Source organism: Trichosurus vulpecula (assembly GCF_011100635.1).
Source record: "Trichosurus vulpecula isolate mTriVul1 chromosome X unlocalized genomic scaffold, mTriVul1.pri SUPER_X_unloc_6, whole genome shotgun sequence".
Classification (NCBI taxonomy): Eukaryota; Metazoa; Chordata; class Mammalia; order Diprotodontia; family Phalangeridae; genus Trichosurus; species Trichosurus vulpecula.
In genome coordinates this window covers 532,524-544,953 of record NW_023494382.1, presented here as the reverse complement: position 1 = coordinate 544,953, position 12,430 = coordinate 532,524, and the positions used below count along the sequence as shown (strand labels likewise).

General features: G+C 40.3%; 1 protein-coding gene and 2 pseudogenes across 1 annotated transcript; 2 read left to right on the top strand and 1 right to left on the bottom strand.

Annotated features, from left to right (window-relative positions):
- Positions 1 to 12,430, top strand: part of LOC118833242 — a 632,463-nt pseudogene that overhangs the window by 476,693 nt on the left and 143,340 nt on the right.
- On the bottom strand, positions 2,767 to 4,615 carry LOC118833240 (eukaryotic translation initiation factor 2 subunit 3-like). Its single transcript, XM_036740604.1, has one exon. It carries the CDS (start codon positions 4,260 to 4,262, stop codon positions 2,793 to 2,795), a length of 1,470 nt encoding a protein of 489 aa, XP_036596499.1. The 5' UTR covers positions 4,263 to 4,615; the 3' UTR covers positions 2,767 to 2,792.
- LOC118833243 lies at positions 5,375 to 5,917 on the top strand (annotated as a pseudogene).

Genomic DNA, 12,430 nt, shown 5'->3' with positions numbered 1-12,430 from the left:
CATATTTCTGTTGTTATTTTTATTTTCTTATTTTTTACTTGAGAGACTCTGAGGTGATTTCAACTACAAAGGCAAAGTCTAAAAAATGAATAAAATTAACCCTTGTGGACTGTCTATATTTAAGCAAAAGTATTTTTGTTGATTGTACATTATTCATGAGGAGTTTCAGGGGATACTATACTTTTGGTGAAAAGTACCCAACAGAAAAACTGTACTCTTTTATGAGGAACAGAAAGACAACACGATCTGCTCTTGTTGGCTATGCTATCGTAAAACCTTATTTTCGATATGCCACTTGCTATGCATGATGGATTTTAATTTCACCAGTAGAAGATATTAGAAACAAAATTTAGGTACAAAAGGTTTGCCTTAGTTCCTCAGGTTAATGAGGAATCTAGATCTAAGCCCTGCAGTGGCTTACTCAGGGTTGCAGGGCTGAGACTAGAACCCAGCTCTTTTGATTCTCAGACTAGTATTTTGTAGTATATTACATTGCCTACAAGTTGTTTGTGGGTTTTCTTTTAATCTTTATTTCGGGCATTTCAACAAAGAAATATAGACGTACTAATAAGAGGTCATTTTACTGAGAGGAAACTGACGCTTCATGAGGCTGGCAGATAGAACTGTTAAAAAACAAGGGGTTTGGATGTCTAAGGTCTCTCGCAGATCTAAATCTATGTCTAAAGTCTCTTCCGGATCTAAATCTATGCTCCTTTGTTGTTCTTTTCCTGGCCTAGGGTCATTTGTTTATGGTGTTGTTAGGATAGGGTGTGGTAAGGCCAGGGAAGGATGATAATCCAATAATGAATATTGTAATGGAAGATGATCTTAATTGAAAAGGTTCCATGATGTTAGTAACCAATATTTAACTATTCTATAGTGTGATGGAGAGCCTCTGGAGTGTTATCAAGACTTGGGTTTAAGTCTGACCTCTGAGACATACAGGTTTTGTGACCCTCTGCAAGTCCCTTTGCTCAGTCGGTACCCACCCCACCCTCCAAGGCAGTAGCATTGTTAAGTTGAAGAAGAGTTGCCAATTTATGTCATTTCAGGTCAAGACATTGTATACAAAGTGTTTTACCAAATGCTTTCCTCACAATCCAGTGAGGTGGAGTGAGTCTGATACACCCCATTTTTACAGACGAAGAGACAGTGTGATAGGGAGATTGTGACTTTGCCAACACCATAAGTAGTATGGCTGGGACCCAAACACTTATCTTCTTGCACCAAGACTAATATTCTTTCTATTGAACAATACTGCCTCATGTGGATAAATGAATATGCATGGCAAGTGGCATATCAAAGTTTTTATGGTGGCATCGCCAACAAGAGCAGACAGTATTGTCTTTGCGTTCCACATAAAAGAGTACAGCTTTTCTGTCAGGTACTTTTCACCAAAACTACAGTATTCCCTGGACAGATTCAAAGATATTTAGAAGATTCAAAATCAATCAGTAATCATTTATTAAGCACCACAGTATACATATACAGTAAAAATCCAGTTGTCCATATTTTATTTTGATGCATTGGAGTTTCTGGGAGTGGACTGGCTGTCCATGGGAGGGTTTTTATTCAGTGTCTTGTATGATAAGAATATGAATGTTGAAATCTGGGTTTAATTTTTTTCATTTTGCCACTTATGCAGGTGTACATAGGCAACCTTATTGGGGTGTTATTAGGATGAATACAGAATAATTTATGAAGAGAGCTTTGTTAACGTTAGAGCCCTATAGAAATCTGAGTTCTTAGTGATATACTGATGGAAGGTTACTACCTTGGAGTAAGATGTTGATTGATGATTGCCAATGTTTCACTCAGGAAAAAAATAAAGATTTTAATTTGTCTGAATAGTGATTTAATATTTGTTATGGTCTTAAGGTAATTCTGAGAATAAGTAGATTTATAAATATGTTTAAGAGTTGATTTATTTTGTCCTTCAGGTAGAAGATAAAACAACTTTTTTAAAGTATTTGTTCACTACTTTAAATATGCTATGGCAATCTATGAGCGGGAACCTGCTGCGGAGCAAGTAATAGATTTTGCTGCTAAGTTTGTTACTTCATTTCACCAATCAGAGAAAGAAGATGACAAAGAAGATGAAGAAAGTTCCCTTTTAAATTATTTGTTTACTTTTCTCCTGGAGGCATTATATGATTCATTATTAAGATGTTTTGGGAATGTGTTTATTGAAGAAATGTGCTGAATTAACAAGGCCCTAGACATGCGCTATTTAGAAAATGAAACATTTAGAAAATATATGTAAACATTTAGAAGAATATTAAATTAGTTTCCTAAAACTTAAAATTATCTATGCAGAATATTAACAAAATGACCATTTAAGACATAAATTTGTTAAGTTCTCCTACAGTATATTTTTTTTTCTGGTCTTCAAAAAAAGTTTTATTTCTTTAAGTATTTTACTGTTGAAACAATTTTTGATGCCTGGGGCTATTCAAAGGAATAATGAAAAAATAAGAAAAATTTTATTTCAAACAGGTTTTGTTAAATGTACTACAGTGAGGGTACCTTGACTGTTGTAAACATATCTTAATTTCAAACCTGCACTGATGTATAAATTAGATATGTGGTATGAGAATGATTAATTTCCGCTAAAATGTGGAACAAATCCACCGTTATGCCAATTTTTACATTTATTGCAGACACTGACTATTATTTTAATACCAGAGGTTAAATTTTCATCACAAGAAATGAGAAAACTATCCAGCGTTCACAAAATGTAATGCACTGTGAAATCAATTCCCCATTATTGCTCTGAAAATATACCCCTAGATTTAAGTGGAATCTCTTTCCTCAGCCAAAGTTAGACATTCAGTGATAGGTCTTTGGTCATCATCTACCGTTGGCTTGATTGTCACTCCTCTTCTTATCTGACCCCAGCCAATTAAACACCAATGTTTTTCAACTCTTTGACTAAGGGCAGTTTTTTCTCCTATTTCTGTGCACACAGGATTAGTAAGAACAATCTTGCCTAAATCAGCCTTTACTACACTGACTCTTCCTCCAGTAGACAAGGAGCCTATATTCACCATGAGCACTTCATTCTTGGACAGTTTTTGCACCTTTGCTGTTTTTTTGTCTCCTTCAGTACGCACACCTAAAAGTCGTCTAAGCAGGAAATAGGAAATTTCCAACTCGGTGAAGATTTCAGGCAGTGCTCCAACTGCACCAAGAACCTGTCCCACCATTCTGTCAGCTCGGCACAAAGTTGGATCAATTTTTGTTCCAACACCAATAAGGCCTCCAGGAGCAGCATAATGAAGATCATTATTTTCTGCAAAAAGCAATACGGTTTTGGAAAAGATTGGCTTACACATGAGTTTGCCTTCACTATCTTTAGAGACAATGCCAGGCCTGACTTCCAACTCCTGACCCACCTTTAACACTCCTTTGAGAATACTACCACCGGCCACACCCCCCTTAAGGTCATCAACTTCACAACCAGGCTTGTTGAAGTCAAAAGACCGAATAACAATAAGTCTGGGTTCTGAAGTAAAGTCTCCTGGGGGTACTGGAATTTTCTTCACTATGTATTCACAAACAACTTCAATATTATACTTCAGCTGAGCAGAAATTGGAATAACAGGCGCTCCCTCTGCAACTGTACCTTGTACAAATGCAAGGATCTGTTCATACTGTTCCTTGGCCTGACTTTCTTTCACCAAATCAATCTTATTCTGTAGAATCAGAATATGTTTCAATTTCATGATTTCTATGGCAGCTAAGTGCTCAGAAGTCTGAGGCTGAGGACAAGACTCATTACCAGCTATTAACAGTAGAGCTGCATCCATGACCACTGCACCATTCAGCATGGTAGCCATCAGAATATCGTGGCCAGGACAATCCACAAAAGAGACATGTCTGACTAATTTGAAGTTTCCTTTAGTTCCTGGAATGTCTGTAGGAAATTCGTCAGGTGTGCTACTTCCACAAGACCTATAACATTCTGGTCGAGAACAACTTGGGTCATCAAGTTTGTAAACCTTAGCATTAGCATAACCCAACTTAATGGTAATATTTCTTTCCAGTTCATTTTTGAATCGGACAATGTGAACTCCAGAAATAGCTTTTACTACTGTTGACTTTCCATGTGCCCCATGGCCAATTGTACCTATATTGATTGTGGCTTGTCTGCTGATAGCTTCATGTGAAAGCGGAGTCAACTTGGTAACATGCAAGGTGGTCAGGTCCTGGTGAGACAGATGAGGCTGCCCCAGAGTCACTCCCGGCTTGTCGCCCGCCATCTTGCTCAAAAAGCCTACAGTATATTTTTAATGAGAAAACTAGTGTTGTAGTCTAATGTTAATATTGTTTAAACAAGTTGAATTTTGCAAGGAAAGGCATGTTGAAGAATCAGTTCTTAAGACTAGTTTTATTTGGACAAGGTTTAAAGTGTATATTAGTGCACATAGATGAGATAGGTATAGCTTTTATATTTTACAATATAGTGTCCTACACATTTTCAGAAAGTTAAGAAATGTAAACTTCTTAAACTTGAATGTATTTGTGTACGTATTCTGGAGAAAAACTGAATTAAATGTCATTTCTATGATGTATCCTATGATTAATTCTTGATTTGTTTTTGTTTTAGTCTCATGAGGCAGGAAGCTCGTGAATATTAACTTCTCCTCTGGGAGGGATAATGGCTCATTTTAATGGTCATGTGATACGTGTGGTGGGAGGGGGAACATATCAAGGGGCAATGTGTAGTAGGCGTACTTGGAGGTTGTGCACTGTGCAGTACCCAGCAAATGGGGAAACAGGAGGGACTTTGGGGTTGGGAATAGGTATGTAGGGATGGCTCTTGCCTTTATACAGTGTGCCTATTCGTAGGACACTCTATTTGCAAGCTCATATTAAAGCTTTCCCGACTTCATCAGTGAGTGATGTTCTTTGTAGAGTGAGCAAATTTCTCACACATCCCCATTCCCCCTTCCAGAGTGTCTTATTACAAAGAATTTTAGTGTTCATTCTTTTTTTTTCCTCTTCTCTTTTTTTTAATTTAATATATTTAGTTTTCAGCATTGATTTTCACAAGAGTTTGAATTACAAATTTTCACCCCATTTCTACCCTCACCCCCACTCCAAAATGGCACATATTCTGGTTGCCCTGTTCCCCAGTCAGCCTTCCCTTCTGTCACCCCACTCCCCTCCCATCTCCTTTTCCCTTGCTTTCTTGTCGGGCAAGATAAATTTCTACACCCCATTGCCTGTGTATCTTATTTTCTGGTTGCATGCAAAAACTTTTTTTTTGTGTTTGAACATTTGTTTTTAAAACTTTGAGTTCCGCCCTTTCGTGCTTTAGCGCCGCACGGGTGAGGAGCTCTCGTCTCCGGCTTCCGCCGCTGCTGCCGCCACCACCTCCTCCTCCGCCTCCAGCCCGGTTCTGGGCCTGCGCCGCCAGCCAGCAGCATGCCGTCCAAGGGGCCGCTCCAGTCCGTCCAGGTCTTCGGGCGAAAGAAAACTGCCACCGCTGTGGCCCACTGCAAGAGAGGCAATGGGCTGATCAAGGTGAATGGGCGACCACTGGAGATGATCGAGCCTCGCACCCTGCAGTACAAGCTGCTGGAGCCTGTCCTCCTGCTGGGCAAGGAACGTTTTGCTGGAGTAGATATCCGGGTCCGTGTGAAAGGAGGAGGCCATGTCGCCCAGATCTATGCTATCCGGCAGTCCATCTCCAAAGCCCTGGTGGCTTATTACCAGAAATATGTGGATGAGGCCTCCAAGAAGGAAATAAAAGATATCCTTATCCAATATGACTGAACTCTGCTGGTGGCTGATCCTCGGCTCTGCGAGTCCAAGAAGTTTGGTGGCCCTGGGGCCCGGGCTCGCTACCAGAAATCCTATCGATAAGGCAACTGGTGGGATTGCGGGCCTTTTTGCAATAAATTTGCTATATGACCTTCTCAGGTTTAAAAAAAAAAAAACAAACAAAAAAAAAAACTTTGAGTTCCAAATTCTCTCCCCTCTTCCCTTCCCACCCACCCTCCCTAAGAAGTCAAGCAATTCAACATAGGCCACATGGGTATCATTATGTACAACCCTTCCACAATACTCATGTTGTGAAAGACTAACTATATTTTGCTCCTTCCTAACCTATCCCCCTTTACTGAATTTTGTCCCTTCACCCTGTCCCCTTTCCAAAGTGTTTGTTTTTGATTACCTCCACCCCCATCTCCCCTCCCTTCTATCATCCCCCCTTTTTTATCTTCTTCCTCCTTTTGTCCTGTGGGGTAAGATATCCAATTGAGTATGTATGGTATTCCCTCCTCAGGTCAAATCTGATGAGAGCAAGATTCACTCATTCCCCCTCACCTGCCTTCTCTTCTCTTCCTACAGAACTGCTTTTTCTTGCCACTTTTATGCGAGATAATTTACCCCATTCTATCTCTTCCTATCTCCCTCTCTCAATATATTCCTCTCTCATCCCTTAATTTGATTTTATTTCTTTTAGATATCTTCCCTTCATCTTCAACTCACCCTGTGCTCGCTCTCTCTCTCTCTATATATATACAAATACATATATACATATATACACACTCACATATACATATATATGTACATGAACATATATGTGTATATATGTATATATACATATATATCTATATATCTATATGTGTATATATATATCTATATATATATATATATATATATATATATATGCATATTCCCTTCAGCTACCCTGATACTGAGGTCTCATGAATCATACACATCATCTTTCCGTGTAAGAATGTAAACAAAACAGTTCAACTTTAGTAAGTCCCTTGCAATTTCTTTTTCTTGTTCTTTTTCTTGATTACCTTTTCATGCTTCTCTTGATTCTGGTATTTGAGAGTCAAATTTTCTATTCAGCTCTGGTCTTTCACTGAGAAAGCTTGAAAGTCCTCTAGTTTATTGAAAATCCATATTTTGCCTTGGAGCATGATACTCAGTTTTGCTGGGTAGGTGATTCTTGGTTTTAATCCTAGCTCCATTGACCTCCGGAATATCGTATTCTAAGCCCTTCGATCTCTTAATGTAGAAGCTGCCAGATCTTGGGCTATTCTGATTGGGTTTCCACAATACTCAAATTGTTTCTTTCTGGCTGCTTGCAGTATTTTCTCCTTGATCTGGGAGCTCTGGAATTTGGTGACAATATTCCTAGGAGATTTCTTTATGTGATCTATTTGAGGAGGTGATCAGGGATTCTTTCAATTTCTATTTTGCCCTGTGGCTCTAGAATATCAGGGCAGTTCTCCTTGATAATTTCTTGAAAGATGATATCTTGGCTCTTTTTTTGATCATGGCTTTCAGGTAGTCCAATAATTTTTAAATTATCTCTCCTGGATCTATTTTCCAGGTCAGTGGTTTTTCCAAGGAGATATTTCACATTGTCTTCCATTTTTTCATTCCTTTGGTTCTGTTTTATAATATCTTGATTTCTCATAAAGTCACTAGCTTCCACTTGCTCCAATCTAGTTTTTAAGGTAGTATTTTCTTCAGTGGTCTTTTGGACCTCCTTTTCCATTTGGCTAATTCTGCCTTTCAAGGCATTCTTCTCCTCATTGGCTTTTTGGAACTCTTTTGCCATTTGAGTTAGTCTATTTTTTAAGGTGTTGTTCTCTTCAGTATATTTTTAAGTATTTTTTGGGTCTCCTTTAGCAAGTCATTGACTACTTGTTTTTCATGGTTTTCTCTCATCCTTCTCATTTCTCTTCCCCATTTTCCCTCTACTTCTCTAACTTGCTTTTCCAAATTCTTTTTGAGCTCTTCCATGGCCTGAGACCAGTTCATGTTTTTCTTGGAGGCTTTTGTTGTAGGCTCTTTGACTTTGTTGACTTCTTCTGGCTGTACGTTTTTGTCTTCTTTGTCACCAAAAGAAAGACTCCAAAGTCTGAGACTGAATCTGGGTGCGTTTTCGCTGCCTGGCCATCTTCCCAGTCAACTATCTTGACCCTTGAGTTTTTCCGCGGGGTATGACTGCTTGTAGAGTTAAGAAAACTACGTTCCAAGCTTGGGGGGATGCACCAGCTCTGCCACACCAGCACTCCTCCTTCCCCAAGAACCCCCAACCTGGACTGGAGTTAGATCTTCAGCAGGCTCTTTACTCCTGCTCTGATCCACCACTTAATTCCTCCCACCAGGTGGGCCTGGGGCTGGAAGCAACTGCGGCTGTTGTTCTGTAGCGGCTCCACCTCTGCTGCCCAGGGGGCGGTAGCCGAACCACTAACTTCTTTTTTTCACTCTGTCCCCAGCAGCTTTTCCCACTAACCTTCTCTGTCGTCTTTCGTGTTTGTGGGTTGAGAAGTCTGGAAACTGCTGTAGCTCACTGGTTCAGGGCGCTAGGGCATGCTTCACCCAGCTCCTGATCTGGTTGGTCCAGGCCACACACGTGTGCTCTGCTCTGCTCCGCTCCACACAGCTCCCAGCTCTGTGCAGGATAGACCTCACCCAGAGACCATCCAGGCTGTCCTGGGCTGGAGCCCTGCTTCCCTCTGCTATTTTGTGGGTTCTGCAGGTCTAGAATTGGTTCAGAGCAATTTTTTATAGGTTTTTGGAGGGACTCGGTGCGGAGCTTACCTTAGTCCTTGCTTTCCAGCTGCCCGTGTTCATTCTTTTTTTAAAAAAAATTAAAGGTAATTTGAACTGATTTATAGCTATTTCAATTGTTATGATGCAGCAGACTCAACGAGTGTCTATAAGATATGTGTGTGGGCCTCTAATTGTATATAGAGGTTGAAATTGAATGTTTAAAATTTATTGGACATGGCAAAGTGTCATGCAGGTATCTATTTTGGCTCTTGTATTTAAGTAGTAAATTTAATTCTCTTGAATGAAATTATTAATTGTTTCTCTGATTTGTTCTTTGGCCCACTCATTCTTTAGAATTAAATTATTTAGTTTCCAATTAGTTTTTAGCTTATTTTTCCATCGTACTTTATTGAAAATGATTCTTATTGCATCATGATCTGAAAAGGATGCATTGACTACTTCTGCTTTTCTGCACTGGATTGTGAGGTTTTCATGCCCTAGGACATGGTCAATTTTTGAGTATGTGCCATGTACTTTTGAGAAGAAAGTATATTCCTTTTTATCCCCATTCAGTTTTCTCCAGAGGTCTATCATATGTGCCTTTTCTAAAATTCTGTTTACTTCCTTAACTTTTTTCTTATTTATTTTGAGGTTAGATTTATCAAGTTCAGAAAGGGGGAGGTTGAGGTCTCCCAATATTATAGTTTTGCTGTCTATTTCTTCCTGTAACTCCCTTAACCTCTCCTCTAAGAATTTGTGTGCCTTAACACTTGGTGCATATATGTTAAGCAATGAAATTTCTTCATTGTTTATGGTGCCTTTTAGCAGGATATAATGTCCTTCCTTATCTCTTTTAATTAAATCTATCTTTACTTTTGCTTTGTCTGAGATTAGGATTGCTACACCTGCTTTTTTTACTTTAGCTGAGGCACAATATATTTTACTCCAGCCTTTTACCTTTACCCTATGTGTATCCCCCTGTTTCAAATGCGTTTCTTGTAAACAGCATACTGTAGGATTATGGTTTTTAATCCATTCTGCTATCTGCTTCTGTTTTGTGAGAATGTTCATCCCCTGCACGTTCAGGGTTATGATTTCTATCTGTGTCTTTTTCTCCATCCTATTTCCCCCTGTTTATGCTTTTATTTCTCCCTTTCCCCTTCTCCTCCTCAACAAAGTTTTGCTTTTGACTGCCGCTTTCCTCAGTTAACCCTCCCTCTTTATTCCCCTCCCTTAACTTACCGTTACCCACTAGCTACTTCTCCTCTCCCTTCTGACCACCCCCCCTCCCTTTTTCCCCCCTTTCCCTCCCACTTCCCGTAGGACAAGTTAGATTTCTAAACTTATCAGAGTATGTTATTCCCTTCTTGAGCTAGATCAGATGACAGTAAAGCTCAGATACTGCTCTTCTCCCTCCCTTCTTTCCCTCTACTATAATATGTTTTTGTGCCACTTCATTTGGTGTAATTTACCCTTTTCTACTACCTCCTTACCGCTTCTCTCATAGCCCTCCCTTTATATCTCTTACTTATATTTTTTATCTTTACATCAGTTAATTTATACAGGCATTCACAACCTATGTATATCCCTTTCATTTGTCATAATAGCTGTACCATTCACAAGAATGACTTATATATGTATGTATATATATACATATATATATATGTACATATAAAACATACATAAGATGATATAATCCCACATACAGATGTAAACATCCTGCCCTTATTGGTTAATGAGGTTTGTGGGGTTTTTCCCCCAGGTTACCTTTTTATGTCTCTCTTGAGTTTTGTATTTGGAGATCAAATTTTCCATTGACTTCTGGCCTTTTCATCAGGAAGGTCTGGAATTCCCTTATTTCATTGAATGTCCATCGCCTTGCCTGGAAAAGTATGCTTAGTTTTGCTGGGTAGTTGATCCTTGGTTGTAGTCCCAGCTCCTTTGCCCTTCGGAATATCATATTCCAATTTCTCCTGTCTTTTAATGTGGAAGCTGAGAGATCCTGCGTGATCCTGACTGTAGTTCCACGATATTTGAATTGCTTCTTTTTGGCTGCTTGCAGTATTTTCTCCTTGAGTTTATAGCTTCTGAAATTCTGGCTATAATATTTCTTGGTGTTTTCAGTTTGGGATCTCTTTCAGGGGGTGATCGGTGAATTCTTTCAATGACTATTTTGCCCTCTGGTTCTAGGACCTCTGGGCAGTTGTCTTTGATAATTTCTTCGAAGATACTGTCAAGGCTCTTTTTTTCATTGTGGATTTCCGGTAGACCAATAACTCTCAAATTGTCTCTCCTGGATCTATTGTCCAGGTCAGTTGTTTTGCCAATCAGATATTTCACATTTTTTTCTATTTTTTCATTCTTTACGTTTTGTGTTATTACTTCTTGGTGCCTCATAGATTCATTAGCTTCCACTTGCTCAAGTCTAATTTTTAATGAGTTAGTGTTTACATTTTGCTTTTGAGTCTCCTTTTCCAATTGGTTGATTTGCCTCTCAGGGTGTCCTTTTCTCTCTCTAGATTCTGAATCTCCGTAGCCATTTCGCCAATCTTATTCTTTAGGGACTTGATTTCATCAGTGGATTATTTCTCCCTTTTTTCCATTTTTTCCATATTTTCTTTAGCTCCCTAATTTGGTTTTTAAAATCCTCCTTTAGCTCTTCAAGCATTGCTTTTTGGGCTGGAGACCAGTTCATATTACCTTTTGAGGTATCTGATGTATCTACAGTATCGTTACTTTCCTCTTGCATATTTGTATTTTGATCCTGCCTGTCTCCATAAAAAGAATCTATTGTCCTCGGTTTTTTTGTGTTCTTCATGTTAGTTTGCCTTTTGCTGGCTTTACAATGAATTTCTATCTGTGGGCCTCAGGACTTTCTGTCCCAGCTTTCTTATTCTGGGAGTTGTGAGTCTAGAATTATAACCTTCAGTTTCCTGAGGTGTGGGGGAGGGGTCTGGCTCCCTGGCGTCTCACTCCCTGTGGGTGCTCTCCAGCACTTGCTTTTCAGCAATGGTCTCAGCTGTTTGTTGTTTGAGCTGATGACTGGCGCATCCCCTGGGGGAGCAAGATTACGTCTGGGCTCCTGGCGTTGACCCCTGCCAACTCTGCCCCTATGGGACTAATGAACTTCTGCTATTTAACCACTGAAGCCCCACTACTTTCTGCTAAGTTCCTGCGTTCTTTTTTTTTTTTTTCCGAGGGATTCTCTGGGTGGGGAGGGGAGGGATTAGAGCTGTTTACCTGGCCATTAAGGCTCCCGGAAGTTCAAGAAGCCGCGGTTCATACGTGTGGGCTGCAAACTTCTGGAGACGATATTTCACGGCCAGTGGTGTGCGCTGCCTCTCGTCGCTTCCACAGACTGCCGTCCTGTGTTGGGAGTCCTGGGGATCTCCGCCGGTTTCGGGCGCCCAGCTTTCTCCCAGCCCGTCTCCCACGTGGATTTCCCAGCCAGCCGCTTCCGCCTTGGTCTGGAGCAGCTCTGCACAGAGCACTCTCCGAGCCTACAGGTTCGTGCCTCCGCCCTTTCAGACTCTCCCGGCTCGGAAATTTGCCCCACGCAGACTGCTCGCGGTTTCTGACTCTCTCAAATCTGCTCAAATTCACTTTTTTATAGGAATCTGACAGACCTTGTGAGAGAGCTCCGGTGAGACGCTGCCTTCATGCGGCCATCTTGGTGATGGAATACTATTGTGCCATAAGAAATGGGGATGATGCAGACTTCGTAACAACCTGGAAAAACCTACATGACATAATGCTAAGTGAGCGGAGCAGAGCCAGGAGAACGTTGTGCACAGCCACAGATATATGGATCCCATGAGGACCAACCCTGACATACTGCACTCTTCTCAGCAACCTAAGGGGCAAGGACAACTCCAGGGGACTCAAGATGGAGAATGCTATC

Bases quoted from the DNA above. Each gene is read 5' to 3' on its own strand.
- LOC118833240 (XM_036740604.1), bottom strand. From the start codon at position 4,262: ATGGCGGGCGACAAGCCGGGAGTGACTCTGGGGCAGCCTCATCTGTCT.